Genomic DNA, 22,802 nt, shown 5'->3' on the forward strand with positions numbered 1-22,802 from the left:
TGTTTCTAGGTTTGTCAGCACCATACCCGTGCTCGTGGGTTTCACCGAAGTGGTAAACGTCTGAAACCTGCATCACTTCGGGCATTCCTCCCACATTAAGCTGAGACGTCGCGATAAAACTGGAATACTGTTAAAAGCGGCGTTAAACCCAACTCACTCACTCACACATATGTTACAGTGAATGTGTAAAATAAGTGAAGTGTTCAGACAGTTGATTCACTTAGGCATTGTTCTAAATGCTTAAATATTTCAGTTATTTTACACTTTGACCGAACAATCTCTGCGTTTCCTTGGCAGATTGACTTAAAATGAGTATTAATAAGATGTTCAAAGGGGCTTAAAAGTATCGCAATAGATTCAATTCAAAACCCTAAATATGTAATGAATATACATTGAAGTTTCGGGTTCTTCCTATCATTTTCAGTCAATTGGGGATGAAATTCAACATAAAAATGTTTGGAATTCGTGGAACTTCACTCAACCTGTCAAGTTAAGGGACAGACATTCATTTAATTTGTTACATGACTGAAATATCAAGTCATTTGTGTAAAATTGCCATAGTGAAAATTTCAATTATTTACTCATTGACTGATTTTACACTTTGCCTGTACCATATACATTGTTTACTCACTCAACATGTCACTCAACTTAGGGACGGATGTCACAGAACAAAACGCTATTACTAAACATTAGCCTTGAAGTCGATTGTTTGCAGGACTTGGTCCACAATATGCCAATGTTATTACGCCTCACATATCGACATGCTGCCATCCCCTCCCCCACTCCTGCCTGTTCTGCGTTGCACACTGTCACGTGACGATCGCCGCCATCTTGCAAGCTGTATCGATTGCCTCATTATCCAAACGGTCGAAAGACTCAACCATGTGAAATTGGGTCAGTCACAAACAAAGCGTACGCTTCAAATCCCATAAAACCAGTCCACACCGTACTCTTTGTTCTGGAGCTTACCCATACATCCATATAACGGGTGATTCGTATCGGAAACTGATGACCATCTTGCAATTCCTGCAGAATGAAGGCGAATGCGTAGTAGAGACACGGCACCCACCTCCACCCTCGCTGAAAACATGGACTATTCTGGCACTTTCCAGCGAATTATTGTAACGAATGTTTTTTAGTTTACATCCCAACTTCCTGCTCTGGAAAACGTGCAAGGGAACGGAGTGTTCTGGAAGCGGTGTCAAGGTTCCTGCACGTGACAAGATACTACGGATGGGCGCATGAGTCAGTAAGTCAATCGTTTGTAACCAATATGGCTGCACTGGCGCCGTTGGAAACTATCAAATATGAACATTTGTGATTATGACGCCGAGAGGCGTGACTGCGTGAGTAGCCTTGGGTTTTGATATCTTTTTTTGGAAAGTGATGTGCATTACTTTTTTCAAGGCGTAAAGCCCCACAATATGCAATATTAACATTTCTAAAGTCTTATATCCTTGCATCATGACCTGCTATTATCATTTCATGTACGTAATAAGACCTTGCTCTGTTATGTTCAAAAGAAAAAGAAAACACTGGGTAGAGAGTACGTATTTTGGGGATGCTTGAATACGAAAGTTGGAAGTATTTTTGGTTAAACATCCTGATTCTATTACATGTCAGGTAAACTGTTCACAAAACTTTTGAATGTCGAAAATGCATTTGCAAAACTTTTAAAAGCAATAGACACATTTACATTGAAAGTAGACGTCGTTCACGCAAGGTCTTTATCCTGCCTTGGGAAGCTCCTGTTTGTTATTGAAGGCGTTTGGGGGCGGTCGGGTAGCCTAGTGGTTAAAGCGTTCGCTCGTCACGCTGAAGACCCGGGTTCGATTCCCGACATGGGAACGATGTATGTGCTAAAAGCGGCGTAAAACCATACTCACTCACTATTAAAGGCGTAGGAGTGGGTGAACGGGAAGGGTTAACTCCAATTTGAAAGGTATTTCAGTTTTATCAAACGTGCCAGCTTAAACCTTTTGGGAGAGGTCTGTGTGATACAAGTTATTGACGTTTACAACTTGATTATCTGAAGGGGCTGTCGGGTAGCCTAGTGGTTAAAGCGTTCGCTCGTCACGCCGAAGACCCGGGTTCGATTCCCGACATGGTGTCCCCCGCCGTGATATTGCTTGAATATTGCTAAAAGCGGCGTAAAACCATACTCGCTGACGCTGATTACCTAATCGCTATATGATGGTCATATATATGTTTAAAGTTGATTTGAAAATATTACGATTTTCTCTTTTATGATTTTACATGAATGTGTTGAGATGGTAACGATCTGCTAAAGTTTACAGGAACTTGTCTTTAAACCAGAAATATTTTTTAACGACAATTAGATAAATAACTGGATGGGTACTGCGGGCCACCTTATTCCGGACACCACTCTTTCCGGGACGTCTAAATTAAGCAAAGGACATTACTCTGTTCCTGTGATTCGTTTATCTGGACATTTGGTAATCCGGACTCTTTCATTGGAAATGTGTATCGTCCGGTTGAACGAGGTTTGGGAGTACTGTTGTGTGGCTGCATACTACAAACACTTATGTTTTTTGCAAATTGTGTGAGTGACAGTTGATACCGGGCAAGGACGTGTTTATCCTTTTCGCGAACACCTGGTGTCATCACTGAACACCGGCTGTAATTTTCGCCGGTATTGAGCCTTTTGCGTCCAGTGGAATCTGTTTCGGCGGATAATCGAGACTAGTTATTCTATTACGTTGACATTATCTATTTCACTGTTCTCTTGATTTTTTATTGATATGTTAAATACATTACCATGTATCCGAGGTGGGAAAACAAGCAGTTGCTGAAACTCTGTGCTCAGTCGGTGTTCTCAGTCCTTATTTCTGTATTTCATCCATATCATGTTTTTATTCCGAGTTATTCCGAGTTGCTGCAGCTGTTAATCGATCTTATCATCTGTCTAGAGAATGCAGGGGACAGGGTTAGCACCACTGGCCAATGCACTGTTTCAGAGTGGTGGCAGGGAACCCTGCTGCCATAGACGGAGCCACTGACCCCAATATATCCTCCAATTCCCTCTGCGGTTTTAGCAAAACTCAAAATAACAGACAATTAATTTCATTGCACCGTGTCATGAAATAAAATCGATGACAAGAGCATGTATCGACTGCATGATCACACAATGTTACGTTGACATGGCGACTGGTGATGGGAGGGGAGGAGGAGGGGGAAGAGGGAGGGGGTGCGTAAATTGTATTTTATGTCGTTGTGAACAATATTACAGCTATATCACAGAACACTAGCTAGGAGTAGATAACATCAGCAACGATTCAGGCATTCAAAAGCCAGATTGTACGTTGAATTTATCCAATTTTTTTCTCAGCTCTCATTGCCGTCAGTCAAGCAACACTGAAAATCACGTTGGTGAATGGAATATGACGCTGTTGGTATTTTTTTATTACTATTATATTTAATGTCGTTCAGCTACAGCTGCAAAACCAAATATATTTTTTATTAAAAAATGAGTCTGAGTATTTATTTAAAGAAAAACACCTTGCAACAATGTAAAAAAAATTCAATTTCTCCTTACCCTCTCCCGCCCCCCCGCGAATATCAAGGAGTCGGTCCCTACGATATTATTTATATATCTAGTACTGTAAGCATCGACTGTATAACGAAATACGACCGGAGGTCAAGTACGTATATTGCCACCATGGTTCGCGGATACAGTATTGACAGAAGGTATTAGGAAACAAACGTGTGATGAATGGAGTGATTGAGTGAGTGAGTGAGTTGGGTTTAACGCCGCTTTTAACAGTATTCCAGTTATATCGCGGCGTGTCAGTTTAATGTGGGAGGAAAGCCCGAAGTGATGCAGGTCTCAGACGTTTACCACTTCGGTGAAACCCACGAGCACGGGTATGGTGCTGACAAACCTAGAAACATAATCGGGGCGAACCGGGATTCGAACCCACAATCATAGGTTTCTGGCGTGTCCAGGGGACGCAACTCTGCACAGCGAATCGCGGCGCCTTAGACGACTGGGCCACCCGTGCCCCCGTGTGATGAATGATTATGAAAGTATTCTGACAGCGATGCCTGAAATGCGATCGTAATTGTTGCCATGCGTGCCAGCCAATACTCACCATTGTCCCTCACGTCACACCCTAACATAAAGGGCTGTAGGCTAGCCCAGTGATAAATGCGTTAGCTCATCACACCGAAGACCCGGGTTCGATTCCGGTACAGTATTTGAAACTGCTTATTTGCCATGGTGTGCACTGTCGTGCTGTGGCTGAAATGGTGCTGGAGCGTAGTTAAACTGTACGTTTTGCGTGACTTATTGGATGTGTGATGATGTACCGTTACTTGGCAGCATCTTCCCTAGGGAAGGGTGTTAACTGACTGTAAAAGCCCTGGAAACTGGTTTTTATATAGTCAGTTAACTCCCTTGCCTTGGGAAGATGACTTTACAGTTAAAGTATTGATCACTGCATTTGTGTAGTGAAGTGTCTGCTTGTAGTAGTAACGAGTCATGCCGCCTTTACATTTAGCCCTCTGAGATACCATTCCGCCGTATGACATAGATGCCCCACTCATACCTATTATGCTGACTTCGTGGTAATCAGTCCCCTTAATGCCGAGCTCCAGGCATGGTAACAACATGTGCCATGATCTATTAATGACTCTTGGTATGACGCAGCCGGTATCGAACCACAGATCTTCCGATTTGCGGGCATATCCTCTATCTTACTACGTCTTCATGCATACAGACAACTATATAACGAACTGCAAGGGGCCTATGAAATCAGTTCGTTATATCCGAACATGTCTATTTACGTGAACACTAAAGTGAATTTCCTGGTCGTGTTAGCCCACCCGTTTCTAAAATTGCTTCTTCTATGACGCTGACGTTATATATTAACTGGCCTTAAGTACCACTGTCGAAGGTAACTATGAACGTTGTTATAGCCGATTACTCCTAAAATCCTACATCGCTACATCCTGTTTTGAGTATATTACAATATCGATGTCGATAAACGTCGGAAATATAGTTTCATTAGGTTGTGAACCCTCTTCGCTTGTAAAATACGGCATCAACCTGCCTCTGCGTCTGATATTTAATTGTCTGTAGCATGGGATTTCTATAACGGAAATATTTTTCAACTGCCGTGCTTTGAATTCAGTTGGGTCTATTTCAATAGAAAACACAAGTGTCGAAATGCTTCCTGCTCTTCATCAAAGTCGACATGATCTCGACATTTTCGCCTCATCTCGCACTCCATCTAAATGCCAATATGACTCTGCTCCCCCCTTCCCCCCCAGCCCCCTTTTGATCGACTGTGTGCATTTGCCAATGTGACTGTACCACAGTCTATCTGCTGCTGATGCCCGCCCGAGTCTAACACTGGTCCGGCCCGGAGTCAACATTGCCTATAAATACTTCAGCCTTAACGCCAAATCAATGCCCATTTCATGGGTATTTTCACTGCTCTGTTTGTAACATTTACATGGGGAATAACCCGGTAATCTTAGACGCTGAAAACAGATAGAGAATCGACCCACTCCAGGTCCATATCAGGTCACACATACATCGTGTAATGTTAGGTAAAACAGGCCGAGATTACATAATTTGACTTGTGGAGCTCACCTGACTGAAAATCAAGTGACCTAACGCCAGTGCCTGCTTGTCCGGAACCCGGGTTATGAAAACATATTCACATCAGAAACCACTGGACCTGTGAAACTGAAATTTGGATGCTTGTTTCACCAGATGATGACACCTATATTGGTTTAAGAGGTTAAACGTTGAAACTTTGAAAACGTTAACTATTATCATTTAGCTATTATCAGTTAAACGTTGTGTCATGTGCGAGGTAGACTGTTTCACGTCCTCAAATTATAGAATGAGGTTTGAACCCCCTTGGCGATACTCCTTTCTCATAAAATTCAAACAAATTAAAGTCACTTGAGTGTTAGAATATAAAAGGAACAGTTCCGTTTATTCCAAGTGTACATACTTGACAACTAACTGGCCATTCGTGAAACATAATGGCTCGTTTAAACAGTGGCGTCACGGCTGTGTTTTAGCCTTCGGAACTTACCAGACTGAGGAAGACCAACCTTTGCATGCACGTTTCGTTTTCGGTGGCATCATATTTTGTTCAAATGTATACTAGTAAGTGTTAGGTTTTAGTCCTCATTATTCATGCTGACAATATTTAATGTTCATGGAAACTTTTGCGAAGTGTCTGTCTTTGTTGACTCATTAGCCGTTGACTACTTATCTAGGTGAGCTACAAGCCGTTTATTCCTCTTGCAGGATCTCTTTGTAACCGTTTATTATTGGTAGTGAGCTCTATGTTCACCATCATCATTGTATGGTGTTGATGCGATGATGATGATGATGATGATGATGATGATAATGACGACGATGACGACGACGACGACGATCAAGGAGAATAAGAATGACTGTTTGGATTTAAGCAGAACGGGCCAACACAATACTAGCGTATTCCTGGGCAGCGTACTTCGTGTCAACTATGCAAGAGTGTAGACTAAATCATCCGCGAGTCGCCGAAAGTAATTAATATACCGTCCGCAACAATCATAGGTGAAAAGGTGAGGAGATGTTAGGTACGGAGTTCGAGCAACTAAATGCGATAAGAAACAACGAACGCCGGCACACAGTACAAAAGAGCACTTTACAGACGCTGATGAAATCAGCCGATAAGCATCGCTAAAAACAAACGCAGTCAATCTTTGCGGAAATGCTCTTTTAATCGATCACGGAAATTTTAGAATCAATTCTGGACCCTTGATAAATATTTAACAAGTCGAAAGCACAATAAGTTAAACCTTCATTCCGTTAACAACCGACATATTCTTTGTTTTGGTTTGAATACTGCAAACCCTTTGGGACAATTACTTTTTCTTTGTGTCGGTTCGGTTAAAGAATAGGGATTGTTTGAACCGTAATTATACAGGGTCTTTCCCACCACGTTACAATGAAGCACCGACGTACCGTAAGTTAATCAATAAACTGAATCACATTAGGTGACGTAATATGCATATGTTGTTGGGCATTAAGGCGGCGATCAGAAGAAAATTAACTGTCGGATCCAAGTAATCGTGATGTAATGAAAGCGGAAAAACATTAGATGTGATGGGGTATTTATGATGGCTGTGAAAAAGCTCATTCCATTATCGGAGATGATAAAATGTGTATATTTTGTCGTTAAAGGAAAATCTGCTCAGTTCATTGCTCGGCACTGAGTCCGTAATTGACTCATGTTGAGATGATTGTGGGATGAAGAATGTCGTGTTCTTCCGCAGATCTTTATCACGACAGAAAAGGTTTTCATTTTGTGGGTGAAAATGTTCATTAAACTTTAAGTTTGCTTTCTGTGCTGAGACAGAAAATCGATTTAGGTATTATAAAATCAAGGACTAGGGGCCATTACGTCGTTAGAAGGTAACGATATAACGTTCAAGCTTATACTACGAACGCTGTCAAATGACTCGGCTTGAAGAAAAGTGAGACGTGTGGGTGATTTTTCAGAACCCTGGTTCTCACGAAACACCAGGCTTAGTATATCGTTCTAGAATTGATTACTTAATTGACTTAAACCATTATTTTAGCACTTGCCAAAAGTAATACTGTATATTTTTTACGGAATTCAAATTAAGATACGCTGTGAAGTTTTCTTTTGAATCTTTATAAATCCAGGTACTTTTTTAAAATTCAACTGATTTTTGTTTATCTCATCTTTGATATATGAATATTACTGAACAATAATATTCAATACTGTGTTTTTTATGTGATATATGGTACATCAATGGAATACCGTTACAGATAAAACAAGTGATCGATAATGTGAGCATCATGACATCATCTTTCCGCGTATTTGCCATAGCTATTGTGACAAAAGAATCCCCATTTGTGTCTATCTTGCAAGAATGATATATTATGGGTATTATCTGCTTCGATATACATACATTTATACGATTGACTACAATTTGACGTTGACATGAGATGATTATGATAAACTGCCGGACAAAAGAAAGTATACACCAATGTTTGATGGTGGCTAAGAATATCACAAACAAGAAATGGTTACCCGACGATGTATTTCATACACGCATCAACGTTTAAAGTTTATAGTTATCTCACGTTTACAGTTTTTCTGGGACTGTTTTCAACCTTTCTAATAACGTTTGTAATATTTTCGTCAAATCCAATCTTCAAGTGTATATTCTCTCTTACCCGGCAGTTTATATGTCCGATGTAATTAAAAACTGTCGATTATATAAGGGGCACGGTTGCCCAGTCGCCGAAGGCGCCGCGATTCGCTGTGCAGAGTTGCGTCCCTTCGGCACGCCAGAAACCTATGATTATGGGTTCGAATCCCGGTTCGCCCCGATTATGTTCTAGGTTTGTCAGCACCATGCCCGTGCTCGTGGGTTTCACCGAAGTGGTAAACGTCTTGGACCTGCATCACTTCGGGCTTAAATTTCCTCCCACATTAAGCTGATATGCCCTGATATAACTGGAATAGTGTTAAAAGCGGCGTTAAACCCACCTCACTCACTCACTCACTCACTCACTCAAATGTATAATGGAGAATATAAAGAGCACAAAACACGTGGACAAAGAAACATAAAAATCACAATGCCGAGCTGATATGTTATTAATCTGATGTGACATCGGAAGATAAACTCTGTGCGTGGACTCATTTATGGCTTCCTTTAGATTCAGCGGAGGTTCAATACGCGAGGTCTTCCTCGCTACTGGTACTGCTAATACATCACTCCTTTGTCCCACATGTCTGGTGTGGTTACGTACTTACAGCCGATAATTGAATATATAGTCATTGTTTCAGAGCTCCAGATAAGCTTTTGGTGTTGTGGGTATTTTACCCATGCATTTTAAAATCATTGGGTATCAGTAATTCTATCTGGGTATTCAAATTTCTGTTACCCACTAGTTTTTACACATATGGGTATTTAAGTTAAATATTTAAAAACACTATTCATCTAGTCCCTGCAAACTGGTGTCGTGTGGATTCGAGAGCTTTATAGGACTCAAAAATACCACGATACTTCCACAAGTAAGTGTGATGGCAAATAATCATGATGTAACTGTCATCGTGGAGTTTGGCAAGGTTGACGGAAAGCCCGTTTATAATTTCAAAATAAGTTACTAATTTGCAAATCGAATACGCAGGGTTACTTCACAATATTTAGATGATACGCACAAGTTTTATTTTTGTAGCGTATCTGTATTGTTCGTTGCGTATTTGATACGCTTGGATTTTATGTTACTGCGTATTTCTGCATTTCTGATGCGTATTTTACGCAGATACGCAGCTTATCTGGAGCTCTGTTGTTTATAGCCATCCCTATTCATTTCTACAATGTAACAGACAAATCCAACGGTATTTTTTTGTCAGTGTATATTTGCCGGTACGTTGTCACACCTGTGAATTTGTAGAATTTTAAAGAACATCGTTTGAAACACTTCTGAAAGGATCATTTAATCCAGGTGTAAGGTAAAACATACCATTTGAAAGATAACATTATGATTCTTGTTTGTGTCACGAAACTGGCTGATAAATGAGTGTGATATAACAGTGATGAGAACAGGTGTTCCTGAAATGAATGCGTACTGTTGAAATAGATATCATTGTCCACAGATTGTGCATCTGCATACTCGTAACATTGTCCACAAATTGTGCATCTGCATACTCGTAATGTGATAGCCCAGTCCGTCATGCTGGGTCTGTTTGTTACAATTTTCATATTCACATTCGTTGCTTGCAAATTAGATGCATTTTTCTGAAAGCTTGTGCTGTGACTAAATGTAGAACACACTTATATTAAATGTTTTACGTACACTGATATTTACTCTATTTACATTCACACGGAATCCGATATTTACACTAATACGGAACAAGTTGTTTTTATCAAAACTGATACTGAATCCCACTTCTAAACTGATACTGAATCCTACATCTAAACTGATGCTGAATCCTGTATTCGCACTGATAATAAATCTTATGTTGTCACGGATACTGAATCCTATATTCTCACTGACACTGAATCCTTTATTCTCACTGATACTGAATCCTATGTTTACACTGATACTGAATCCTATATTCTCACTGATATTTAATCCTATATTCTCACTGATATAAAATGCTATATTCTCATTGATACTGAATCCTATATTCACTCTGATACTGAATCCTATATCCACACCGATACTGAATCCTTTATTCACATTGACACTGAATCCTTTGTTGTCACGGATACTGAATCCTATATACACTCTAATGCCGAATCCTATATTCTCACTGATACTGAATCCTATATTCACTCTGATACTGAATCCTTTATTCACACTGGTGCTGAATCAACTTCTGTCTTGTGCGACAGTCGGCTGTGTGTACACGACACCTCATGTGACCTTTGGTGCGTGTCCCTACTTATTGTTGCTACGGACGAAGAGTATTGACACTTGATCATCAGAATTACCAAACGTTGCTAAGCAACCATCACATTTACACGAAAATCGATCAGTTTGGTCACGTGACCCATAACCCCAAACATTTCTCTCCGAGTGTTCACACTTTGCTACTCAGGCCAAGGAAACGAAATTACCGACTAGTCTCTACTAGCAGCACAGCGATCAGCCCGCCGCTGCCAGGTCACTTGCGTCGGTATTAGGAGAGCGCGACAAAGGTGTTTAGCCGTGACGACGCTTAGCGTCAGGTAGCCTGCCCGGTCACCAGTTGGTTTATCTTAAGAGCGTTAACAATCGTGTTTTCATTGCCCGGTGCTATTGTGACATGATAGAAATCGAACCGAACCGAGGCAAAAGCTCTTCATTTGGTTGCATTTGGTCCGTGTGATTTGAGGAGGAGAGATTTATAGGGGTAAGGTGTGGGTATAGGTGTTTGGAAGGGGTGGGGTTCATGTTATTGTGGGGAAGGGGTGGGGACAGGGGAGTGGTGGCGAGGTTGTTTGGGGGATGAAGTGGCGGAGGTGGGGGATAGGTATTATAGGGGTAATGTGTGGGTAGAAGTGTCGGGAAGGGATGTGGTTGGGGGTCATGTTAGGGGGTAAAGGGGTAAGAACAGGGGAGTGTTTGTGGGGTTGTTTGTGGGGATGAAGTGGCGGAGGTGGGGGAGGGGAGGGGTATTATAGGGGTATTGTGTTGGTAGAAGTGTCGGGAAGGGATGTGGTTTGGGGTCATGGTTGGGGGTCATGTTAGGGGGAGGGGGTAAGAACAGGGGAGTGTTTGTGGGGTTGTTCGGATGGGATAGCTTGGCAGTCGTGTATGAGACAGAACACAATATTGCTGATGGAATGAATCGTTATATTCCAGATACATGTTGGGGATGTTCAATCAAAGCAGTGTGTAAAACCGAAACGAGACTGTTTTACTTGCTAAGATGCCCTTATCAGTACAACTTTTCATGCGGTATATACTGCTCAAAAGAAGTTAAAGAATACACGATATTTTCATACGACTATAGTTGATATATCATGTCTGAATAACTGACTTTTTCACATGACTATAGTTAATCATCATGCCATCAACAGCGAGTGAGTTTGGTTTAACAGTATTCCAGTTGTGTCACGGCGTGTCAGCTTGATGTGGGAGAAAAGCCCGAAGTGATGCAGGTCTTAGACGTTTACTACCTCTTGTGAAACCCACGAGCACGAAACCACGAGCGCGAACAGGGATTCGAACCCACAATCATAGCTTTCTGGCGTGCCTAAGGGAAGCAACTCTGCACAGCGAATTGCGGCGCCTTAGACGACTTGGCCACCTGTGCTCCCTCATGCCATAACAAAGTAACTGTAGTCATAAAAAATCGGCTGTTCTTTAACTTCTTTTAAGTAGTATATATAAACGACCCCATGAAGTTTTCCAATAAGATACTAGGCACAAACATATAACAACGAATAAAAGAAAACCATGACATACCATGACATATATACACGAGTAACACGACATAACCTGACATGTATACACGAGTAACACGACATACCGTGATTTACATACACGAGTAACACGACACACCGTGACATATATACACGAGTAACACAACATACCGTGACATACATACACGAGTAACACGACATACCGTGACATATATACACGAGTAACACAACATACCGTGACATATATACACGAGTAACACGACATACCGTGACATATATACACGAGTAACACGACACACCGTGACATATATACACGAGTAACACAACATACCGTGACATATATACACGAGTAACACGACATACCGTGACATATATACACGAGTAACACGACATACCGTGACATACATACACGAGTAACACGACATACCGTGACATATATACACGAGTAACACGACATACCGTGACATATATACACGAGTAACACGACATACCGTGACATACATACACGAGTAACACGACATACCCTGACATATATACACGAGTAACACGACACACCGTGACATACATACACGAGTAACACAATATATCGTGATATACATTCACGAGTAATCTGACATGCATACACGAGTAACACGACATAAAAGGACATACATACACGAGTAACACGACATACCCTGACATATATACACGAGTAACACGACATACCGTGACATACATACACGAGTAACACGACATACCGTGACATATATAAACGAGTAACACGACATACACGAGTAATCTGACTACATACACGAGTAACATGACATACATACACGAGTAACACGACATACCATGACAAACATACACGAGTAATCTGACTACCTACACGAGTAACAAAACATACATTCACGAGTAACATGGCATACCATGACAGACATACACATGTAATATGATATACCATGAGATACAAACAGTAACAGAACAATCTACCAACTTCAGTCAACCACGCTTTGCCATGGCCAAACACTCAAGTCTGCTTATTTCGTATGTATGTAGCCCTACTTCATTTTAGGACACATACACGAGGGGACGAATATACCACATAGGTTATAATTATACAAAAAGTGAATGCATCCACTTTAGTCTACACATAATTATTGTTGTCACTCAAAACATATCAATTATTTTTGAATACAAAAATATACTATGTTTATGATGTGTTATATGATATATATATATTTTAAAAGACCTGTTTCGTAATTTACTAGAGTGAGTGAGTATGGTTTTACGCCGCTTTTAGCAATATTCCAGCAATATCACGGCGGGGGACACCAGAAATGGGCTTCACACATTGTACCCATGTCGGGAATCGAACCCGGGTCTTCGGCGTGACGAGCGAACACTTTAACCACTAGGCTACCCGACCGCCCATAATTTACTAGAAAGAGAGTAGCACATCAGACTGTTTTAATGAGTTTAGCAGCAAGACTTATATGATACACATACACGTTAATAGTATTAATTGATGTTTTATATGATTGATATATATATATATATATATATACTTTTACGTTATATAGTATTAACTGATTAATCCCTACAAATTCGAATTAGTCAGTTGAAATATTTGTGTACACAGTCTGACATAATGAATTATTTTCTTTTACAGAAAGCACATTTTGAAGCTAAAATGTTAAGCCCCTGCTGAATCAATGTGTCACGTGGTTGGATCTATACAAACTGATTGGATGACGACGTGTCACCAGAGGTCACTTCAAGATGGATTTTATTCGGAAGTTCGACATAGAATTGGACAAGGAGATCTACTATGCAGGGGAAATACTGTCGGGGAAAATCATCGTGCAAAACACTGAAAATATCAGGGTCCAAGGTAACAACATGACGCATATCTTTCCTTGAGTTCAGTGAGTGAGTGAGGTGGCGTTAACGTCGCTTTGAACAGTATTTCAGTTATTTCACGGCGTGTCAGCTTGATATGGGAGGAAAGCCTGAAGCAAGTCTCAGACGTTTACCACGAGCGTGATCCGGACGAGCAGGGGTATGGTGTTGACAAACCTAGACACGTTCTCAGGGCGAATCTGGCATTCGAACTCATAACCATAGAAGCCAACACCTATGCCAACTGAGCCCCGCCATGGGTGACCCTTTCTCCTGTTTAGCTCATCTGGTCAAGTGTAATGATTTAAATATTCTCAATACACGTACACTCTATATTCAATAAATGTTATAACATGAATTTACAGATTTATTAACCAAAAAATATATATACCTCAAAATACTTACGCTATTGCAATAGTAACAATGCCATCGATCGAATGACTAGAGATTCCTATTCCCAGTCCCGACGTCACGTGACATATCTTTGTTTCATTTCAAGACACAAATGAATGTTACCTTTCCAAATGAAAACCTCCGGATGATTATCTGGATTAACGAATTATAGGTAGAGAGTAATGTCCTTAATGATTTTTTAGATTTATCTAACAGCATTCGCCCGGAAAGTGGTGCTTTGGAATAAAGGGGTCCGGTTTCAAAGGGTTTGACTGTATCAGATGATTCAGTTCTGAATTCTTAAATGGACAAAATCAACATAGCACACATCTTCAACCTGCTAATACCAACACCCTCCAGAACAGTTTTTGTGTTTATTTGTTTTTGGTCACAGATCCAATTTTTGACACATACTTTCTTCTTTACCAAATAGCCCGGTCTTATCGGCAAAGTGTTATCACCGACTGATTTTGCTGTACTTTGCATTTTCCTCTTGCATGTAGGTCACTACACAAAGTATTACTTATCGCTTCAAGGTAAAGGTTCCTGGCACTTAAATGTGTCTTAATTGTATTAATGGCCTAACTCCTGTTAACAATTACCGTTGCTGATAATTGGGTAATTGTGAGTGTAAGTGATGACCCATAGTGTTATTGAATATAAACAGCAGCTGATGGAGTTAACGTGGCGTATTTCCATTCCTGTATAGAAGTCAGTTAACCGAATGTCATCCTTTGTTTTCCGTTCTGGAACCATTTATGGTAAACTTCGGAGATGAAACGCATATTGACGCATAGCGAACGTGCTCAATGTTGTTTAACGCACTCCCGCAAAATTCTGCAAAAATCGAATCTGGACCAGAAAAAAACGGTGATTGATATTATGAAATCAAAAGCCTGACCACCTGATCAGATTAGCCGCCTCAATCAATTGGTGAGGACCTTTTAAAAATGACTTACACGCAACGTCAACAACGGAGCCTCTCGGGTAATTGGGTATGTTTTTTCCGCTGCTATTAGCAATATCTTATCTTATACCGGTAAACATCTATGTTGGGAATCGAACCCTGTCCTGAACGTGACAAGCATACATTTCAACCAGAAGGCAACAAGCGACCACAACAGTCTCAATACTCTTACGCTTGGCTTTTTTAAAAGCACGTCTGAATTAAACATGTAATAATAAAATGTTCACCCCATGTAATGGTTTGTTCGACGCAACCTGTAAAAATATAGATAAAGGCATTATTGATTTTTGTGGTGATGATCGAACTCGCTCGTGATGTTTTATGCAGCATATTACCGGAAACCTAATTAGAGTGTGCTGGGCGGGAATCCCTGCGTTTCATACATACACTAACATGTCAGTTCCTGCGTGTGTTTCTCATCAGAAGCGTATTTTAAAAATGACCAGGTCTCAGTAGGCGGGAAACTTGTTAGCAGATATGGTTGTATTGTCAAGGCAAGGAAAGATAAATCCGGACGAACAGGTCATTCAGAGAACTAATACCAAAACCAGATTTTTTTACCGAACAAAACCAAAACTTATCGATCGCTGTTCTATATGATCCAAACTGTGATGAGAAACGTTTTAGAGCTCTTCATTGCTTTAATTTCAGACTTTACTTTTTATTTATTTTCATACTTATTTTCAAGTGTCCGTACATTTTGATATTATCTCTTGTAAGTGAAGATAGCCTGTAACTCTACAAGTGGATGATGTTGTGATCGCTGCGCATTGCAACCGTAATAAAAACGAGAACAAGAACATTTTTAACTTGGGCCTGACATTAAATACATGCTTCTGCAGAAAATCATTTCACACATTTAGTTTTGATATCACCAGTCTCTCAATTATTTATTTACTTTTTCTCTAAGTGTGAAATGCGACAGTTCTTGAGGTCCATAAATACTCCTTTGTCTTTTCTGCCTGCAGCAAATCATATTTAATAATTATGTTTTCGGAGAGATATTGCTAAACTGATTCCACTGGTTTTTTTGCGCACAATGCCCATAACATTAAGCAGGCCCCAAACATTGGTACAATTATGAACCATATCCGATTATAGGTGCGTATGTGTAACGTCCTTAAATACGAATGTCAATAAACGACCCCCAAAACATTCAAGTAGGCCACTGTCTATTTACGATATCGAAGACCAATGAGTACAATGTTTAGCGTCGTCCAATCGCAGCTTACGACAAATCTGCCACCGTCTGACTACCCTGTAGACAGGAACCCAGTCAGGGATATTACCATTTGCATGCCATACCACCCCTTTAAACATCGCCATTGTGCTTATAGATGTACACGGCGATATTTTAATCCTGTTTTGTCTAAACAACGAACACTATGTACAACATAGGCAATGATTTAAACCAAGCAAAGCAGTGATCGATATTGTGAGCACCGACACACGCCGTCGGGGTAGCATGACACGCAACCAACCAAGTCACCAAGTTTGACCACACGATCCATCTAGTAGCATCTTACGACAAGCATAGGTTGTCGGGGACCTATTCCAACCCCGAATCCCCACGGCCCCACAGACAATGGCACTCTTTAACCATTCCTGACATATTTAGACCCGCGCACATACATCTGTCTCATGCAAATCGCTTCCTGTAATGCATGATAATGGTTAGTCTGTATACAGACCCTGAAACAAATACATCCTATACAGCCTATGCAAGTCTAAAATATTTTGCAAGTCTAGATTACTGCAGCATTAGGCTGAAATGAAGAGAGTCTCTGGATTCCTTTTGTAATATTTCATAACTATGACTTAACAACTGTTTTTATCTGGAAAATATGATCTTTTCAGAGACTAGATGCTGGTCCAGGTAACGGTACCCAATGGTTAACTATCGTATGTCATACTACATCATGTCAGTAACGACGAGCCGTCTATCCTTGAATCAGCACCTTTAACTTAACACTTGTGAAACATCGAAAGACATTTGAAACAAAAATGAAGAAACTTAGCCAAACATCTGGCTTCAAATAAACGCCATACCTTTCGAAAATAATAAATAAATATATTTGCTGCGTTTATTTGAGATTTACCGTTAATCTTCTTTTCTGGTCCTTGTTTGTTGGTATAGTATATGTTCGTGCCCAACTGTGAATGAGGGAGTATGGTTTAAAGCCGCTTTGGAAAAGTATTTCCGTTATATCACCTTTCAATTATCTTCCTCCGTCAGGAACCATTGAGTCTACACAAAATCAGAAAACGCGTGTGTCTAAAACAGCTTCTGCTGATGGATATGTCTACACGCAGTTGTAGTGTCCACAGTATCGACAAGAGTGTATGTTTTTTATATTCCTCTGAAATGTTTGGATAAACCAGACTCCAGTAAATCAGAAAAAAGACCGTATGTTCCGGAATTTGAAATTTGCTAACAAGGGATTTGATGCTTAAACCTTTAAACATTCACACACGTCCCTAACCTTTATGTCGAACAACATTCCAGCAGCTCCGGCCTTTGATGTCTACATTTCACAACTTTTGAGGTATAATCGATCATGCTCTTTCTACTATGATTTCAAACAGCATCATACGTCTCTTGCTCAAACGTTACACTCGAGACCAACGTAGAGATTTCAAAACGTTTTATGACATGTGGAAGACATTTCCAAATTTGACGTCAGATGAACATGATGTTTATCAGGGGAACAATTAACATTCCTTTGCATGTGTTTGTGACGGGTGCCAAAGTTGCAGCAGGGTACTCATTCGTCTCTTCACGACTACTGGTTACAAAAGGTTCTTTTAAAAGATCGAGAGAGAAAATCGCAAAGCTGTCGCAGTGCAAAGAAATCCGAAACCAAACTATATCAGAAGGTCGTATTCTTGGCGCGTGACACATTTCTAACACTATCTATAGGGAAATTCACATTGGCAAAGCTTTGGAAAACCTTTGGTTCACCCATGCTGTCAAATTTTGTTCTTGTCGTTTTCTTAATTTTGCGGTCAGTGTTGGGGGTTCGCCTGTGATCTTCATGCTCTTGTGTTTCCAGGCATTCGTCTTCATATACGGGGCAAGGCCCACGCGGAGTGGAGAATCACACGGGCAGGAGAAAGGCGACATGTTAAACAAGATGAACACTACATAGACGAGAGAAAGTCTATCTGGGGAAAAGGTAGGTTTTGGAATCAGGAATTTAAAAAGCGAATGTTAGTACAGAAGTAAATAGGGCCTATTCAAGATGCTGTTGACAAAAGTCATCATGAGAAGGGCTGCATTATACGGACGTTTAAGATGTTGTCAATGTCCCCAGGCGTTCGCGAAACTGCAGTGCAAGTGATGATACCTGGTGTTTGGGAACATAACTATCTGCAGTGTTATGACATCCAATCTAATTAAAATCATATCTTAGTTCTCACTACCGCAAAACATCCCACGTCAGAACGACCTTTCATCCGACCAATCACAACGTCGGTTACGAGATCAGGAAAGTGACAGTCGGAATGAGTTTTCTAATCATGCAAACACGAAACATTTAACACAGGGTATTCCTAATTATCGTTACGGGCTTTACGACTGAATCCATACAATCTAGGTCATCAATTAGCCATTCCAGAATGTGCTTTTGTTCAGATTTCAAAATTTTATTCGAGAATTTGTCAAAATATGTTTCGAAACGTAGTCGCCAGTTTGAAACTAGTAACGTAAAGCAAGAGAAAGCTGCGTTCTGATTGGCTAATGTCGGCCTGTTGTCTTTCATTCCATTGGTCAAAGTACGTGAAAAGTTAGTCTGACGTGACCCGGATGTCCTCAGATCTTTGTTTAGCGGCAGCGAGAACTAAGATCTGATTTTAATGAGATTGTTATGACATCCAGTCTAAAAGAAATGCTAACTGTTTTGATGGGGGTGATACACTGTGTTAGGGGACATAACTTACTGCAGTGCAGTGGGAACGTAATTGACTTCAGTGGTAGTCATGATACCAGGTGTTGGGGAACATGACTAACTGCAGTGTTAAGCCATCGATCTAAAAGAAGTGCTAACTGCGGAGATGATGATTATACCCAATGATGCGGAACTAACTATAGTGTTCGTCATTGCTTCCAGTGATGGGGATGCGCTAAATGCAGTGTTGGTGATGATGTCCGGTGATTGAGATACGCTGTTAATACATCTGCAAACATTCACACTGAAATATTTATATATAATTTTTTTGCTAGGTTATTGAGATATTCCACTCTGTCACAACGCCATTTTATTTAAAACAAAACAATCAACCTTTCTTCATTTCAAGGCAATATCGAATACTATCTGTATGGCAAAATGAAAAGTTGACTTATATTACTTATATCACTGTTCGTCCATCGGTCCAAATTTCAAATTCACATTGTAATTATTTACCATAACATCCTGCTGATTTTCACTATCTCGTTATATCTTTCTAGGTAACCAAACTTTCATTTCTTCCTTTTAAATGTTTGCTCCTGGTCAAATATTTAGAGACACTTCGCCTAATTACATTTTCTAAATTTTATTCCAGATAAAAACGAAGAAGGGCCGATACCTATCTTACCGAGAGGTAACCACAAGTATCCGTTCGAATTCAAACTACCGGAGAGTGCTCTCCCCTGTTCGTTTGAAAGCAAGATCGGCACAATTCGTTACTACATCCGGGTCACCATCGACATTCCATATGCGTCCTGTCCGCAGGGAATCAAGTACTTCACAGTGGTCGGACCTCACACCGACTGTATGGATGAACGATTCCTGGTATTTGTATTTGTAGTTTGATTTCGGGTATGATAAGATAACAATATGGTATTCGTTTTTCAAATTGCTAATTGACAAAGAGTAGCCCAGCTGCAAGAAGGCGTTTCAAATCGGTGCAAGAGTTGTGTGCCTTAGTTGTACCATGATCCACTGATCTTGGGTTCGAATCCAAGAGTCGTTCTGATTATGATTCTTGTTAATTCAGCACCAAATCCTTACTCTTTTGATGAGTTTCATCAAAGTCCTACATCGAGCTGACACGTCTTGATATAAATGCTATACTGTTCAAAGCGGTGTTTAACACAACCCATATACTAACAATTTAGTTCCACAAAGAATGGTTCCTAGCACTACAACCTTGCATACCTGAGGGAATAGGGGAGGCTGAAGTCCCCAAATTATATGGGACCGACCTTTTGATATTCTTGGGCGGGTTTTGGGAATAAAAGACCCAAATTGTTTTTTGTCTGCCACAAAAATGACATTGTTGCAATGCATTTTACAAAAATATCCGGTTTTGCAGCAGTTGCTAAAAAAAATATATCTATGATTCGTTGCTCACAATATCGATCACTGATCCAGACGGTAGCATTTGTATTTGAACATCCATGCCAAGTCCCTTTTGGCAAGATATCAGGAAGCATATAAGTTCAGTTAATCACGAATTCTAATCTTACTTGATTGCATTGAAGAAATGTAATTGTAGCATTATCTATGCCGTCGCCTTTTATTGCTTCTTACTTGCTTCCAATGCCTCAGATGCTACCTATGCAACTTTTATTCATGATATAAACCATTTTTGTCTTTAAGTTTCCCCATTCCTTAATAACTCTACCCTGATAATGAAAGATAATTGAAGCTGGTTGATAGACATTTCGCATTTATGTCTCTTTTCCTAAGAGTCAGCCGGCTCTTAAGAATGTCGAACGTTGGCCATTTTGTAAGATGTCCCCTCATTATATTGCCTGACTTCAATTTTCATTCTTCTACTAAAATGTATTGAATATCATCGTGTGATTAAGTCGACATTAAGTATATATATTTCTTCACCAATCACACAGTTATTACCACTGATATCCATCTGAATAGATATCTATTTGAAAAAAACCACATTGCTTTTTGGGGGGTCCTGAATCTAAATTCAGAGAGAGTATTTAATACGGGTATCATTATTGTGTTTTGGACTTAAGATTTCAGCCAAGTAGCGTTTTGATAACGTTTGTTATTTTTTATTTTTGTCTTTACTTTCTTTGCACGGAACAGAGACCAGGGGACAGGTGCACACAATATACATACAAAATGTAAGGTTTTGATCAAGAAGTCGACACCAGTGCTTGGGGTGAAGTCCGCCTTTAAAAAAGCCAGATGGTCTTTAGCCACAGATACAGTTCGTCCGTTCATGTCTTGTATTACCCCCTTATAGTGCATTGACGGAGGTCTGCCTTAGATATATTGACCAAACCCACAAAACCCATTTCATCTCTAAATAATGCACACTAAATCAATAAGATAAGAGGAATGTCAGATTATCTTCCGCCTGAAATCACAACCACTGTCATCATCAACAATGTAATATGTTTGAGTTAAGAAGAAACCGTTCACATACATATGTGAATATGAAAAGGACAGCATAAATACTGCATGCTCGTAGGGAAGTAAGCATTGGGTGAGTTATTGCAAACTACGTTATGTTGACTGTAAATTGCAACGAGTAAATTATTGATGTTTTCAGGAAACGCAATAGTATTAGTGCGAGGCGTCATGTCAGCTCTAAATATTTCTTTAATGTTAAGTTCACACGATATTCGGCTTTTCTATTGCGCGAGGGGGCGGTCACAAGACCACGACACTGACGTTCATGAGCGTATGAACGACACATTTTGACGTTCATACGTTTTACACGAGACTGTATTCTTGAAATAAGGTAAACACTGATGGACTATTTACCCATTTCTGGGAAAATCCCAAACGCGAATAAATACAGAAGGCTTGTCTCTGATCATTTAGACCCTGTAATCGTGATTTCTTCGTTCAAGCATACATTGTGAAAGGTCTGCACGCACGAATATCCTCGCCACGACTCATTCTGAGGAACGAAAGGAAGAAATGCAACCCAAACTATCGACTCGATCCGTACCAACATGAAGACTACAGTCTACAGCCAGCTATGAATTTACCTCAGTATCTATTCGACATAGTCTTATTATCATCTTTGCATAACTGACCAATTTATCAATGATGACTCACACCTATAATCGCCACGTGTTCATTAACAACCTTGGAAATCCTTCCTGACAGGTCGATCATGTCGGCCATTTTGACGTCTTGTACTTGATGTAAATGTATTACTTTGACTGAACTACTGGCGTATTTCTAAAGGGACATTTATCATATAACGATGATATTTGTTTTAATTTATTTGCTTCAACCCAATTACAAAAAACATTACTGTAGAGAAATTTGAGTATACGTACGCTCATGTCACCTCTCCTTTTCCGGGATTATTTTAAGTCACACGTACCAAATGAAAGTGTGTATAAACTAGTGGTATAAACAAAAATCATTCCATGATCATATAAAAGCAGTCCATTATAAGCTTCCGACTATATCACGAGCATGAGGTTATGAATCTCTATCAAACAGTGATGAGACCACGTTTTCGCGAAAATAAGCGTATCCTGCACAAATGTGGCACCCGTCACAAACACATGCAACGGCATGTCAATTGTTCACCTAAAACACACGGTAACATATGGTTCTAATTATAATAGGGAATTGCATTGGAAGTAGTATTTTATATCACTGATGCTTCAAATGTCCTCCACAGGAAATTCAGGCCCTGAATCTTATGGACATGAGTCGCATGACGCTCA

General features: G+C 40.1%; 1 protein-coding gene across 2 annotated transcripts in view; it reads left to right on the top strand.

The window, feature by feature from the left end:
• Positions 1-878: 878 nt before the first annotated feature.
• LOC139479983 (uncharacterized) overlaps positions 879-22,802 on the top strand; it is a 31,916-nt gene continuing 9,992 nt past the window's right edge. The window contains exons 1-4 of one of the 2 annotated variants that reach the window (XM_071262943.1): positions 879-1,249; positions 13,568-13,789; positions 18,211-18,333; positions 19,700-19,929. In XM_071262943.1, the coding sequence (XP_071119044.1) occupies positions 13,678-13,789; positions 18,211-18,333; positions 19,700-19,929 (465 nt within the window). In that variant the 5' untranslated portion in view covers positions 879-1,249; positions 13,568-13,677. The other variant, XM_071262944.1, reaches the window with a different exon arrangement.

This window comes from Haliotis cracherodii, unplaced genomic scaffold (genome assembly GCF_022045235.1).
Source record: "Haliotis cracherodii isolate W230 unplaced genomic scaffold, xgHalCrac1.p SCAF_4, whole genome shotgun sequence".
Lineage (NCBI taxonomy): Eukaryota > Metazoa > Mollusca > Gastropoda > Lepetellida > Haliotidae > Haliotis > Haliotis cracherodii.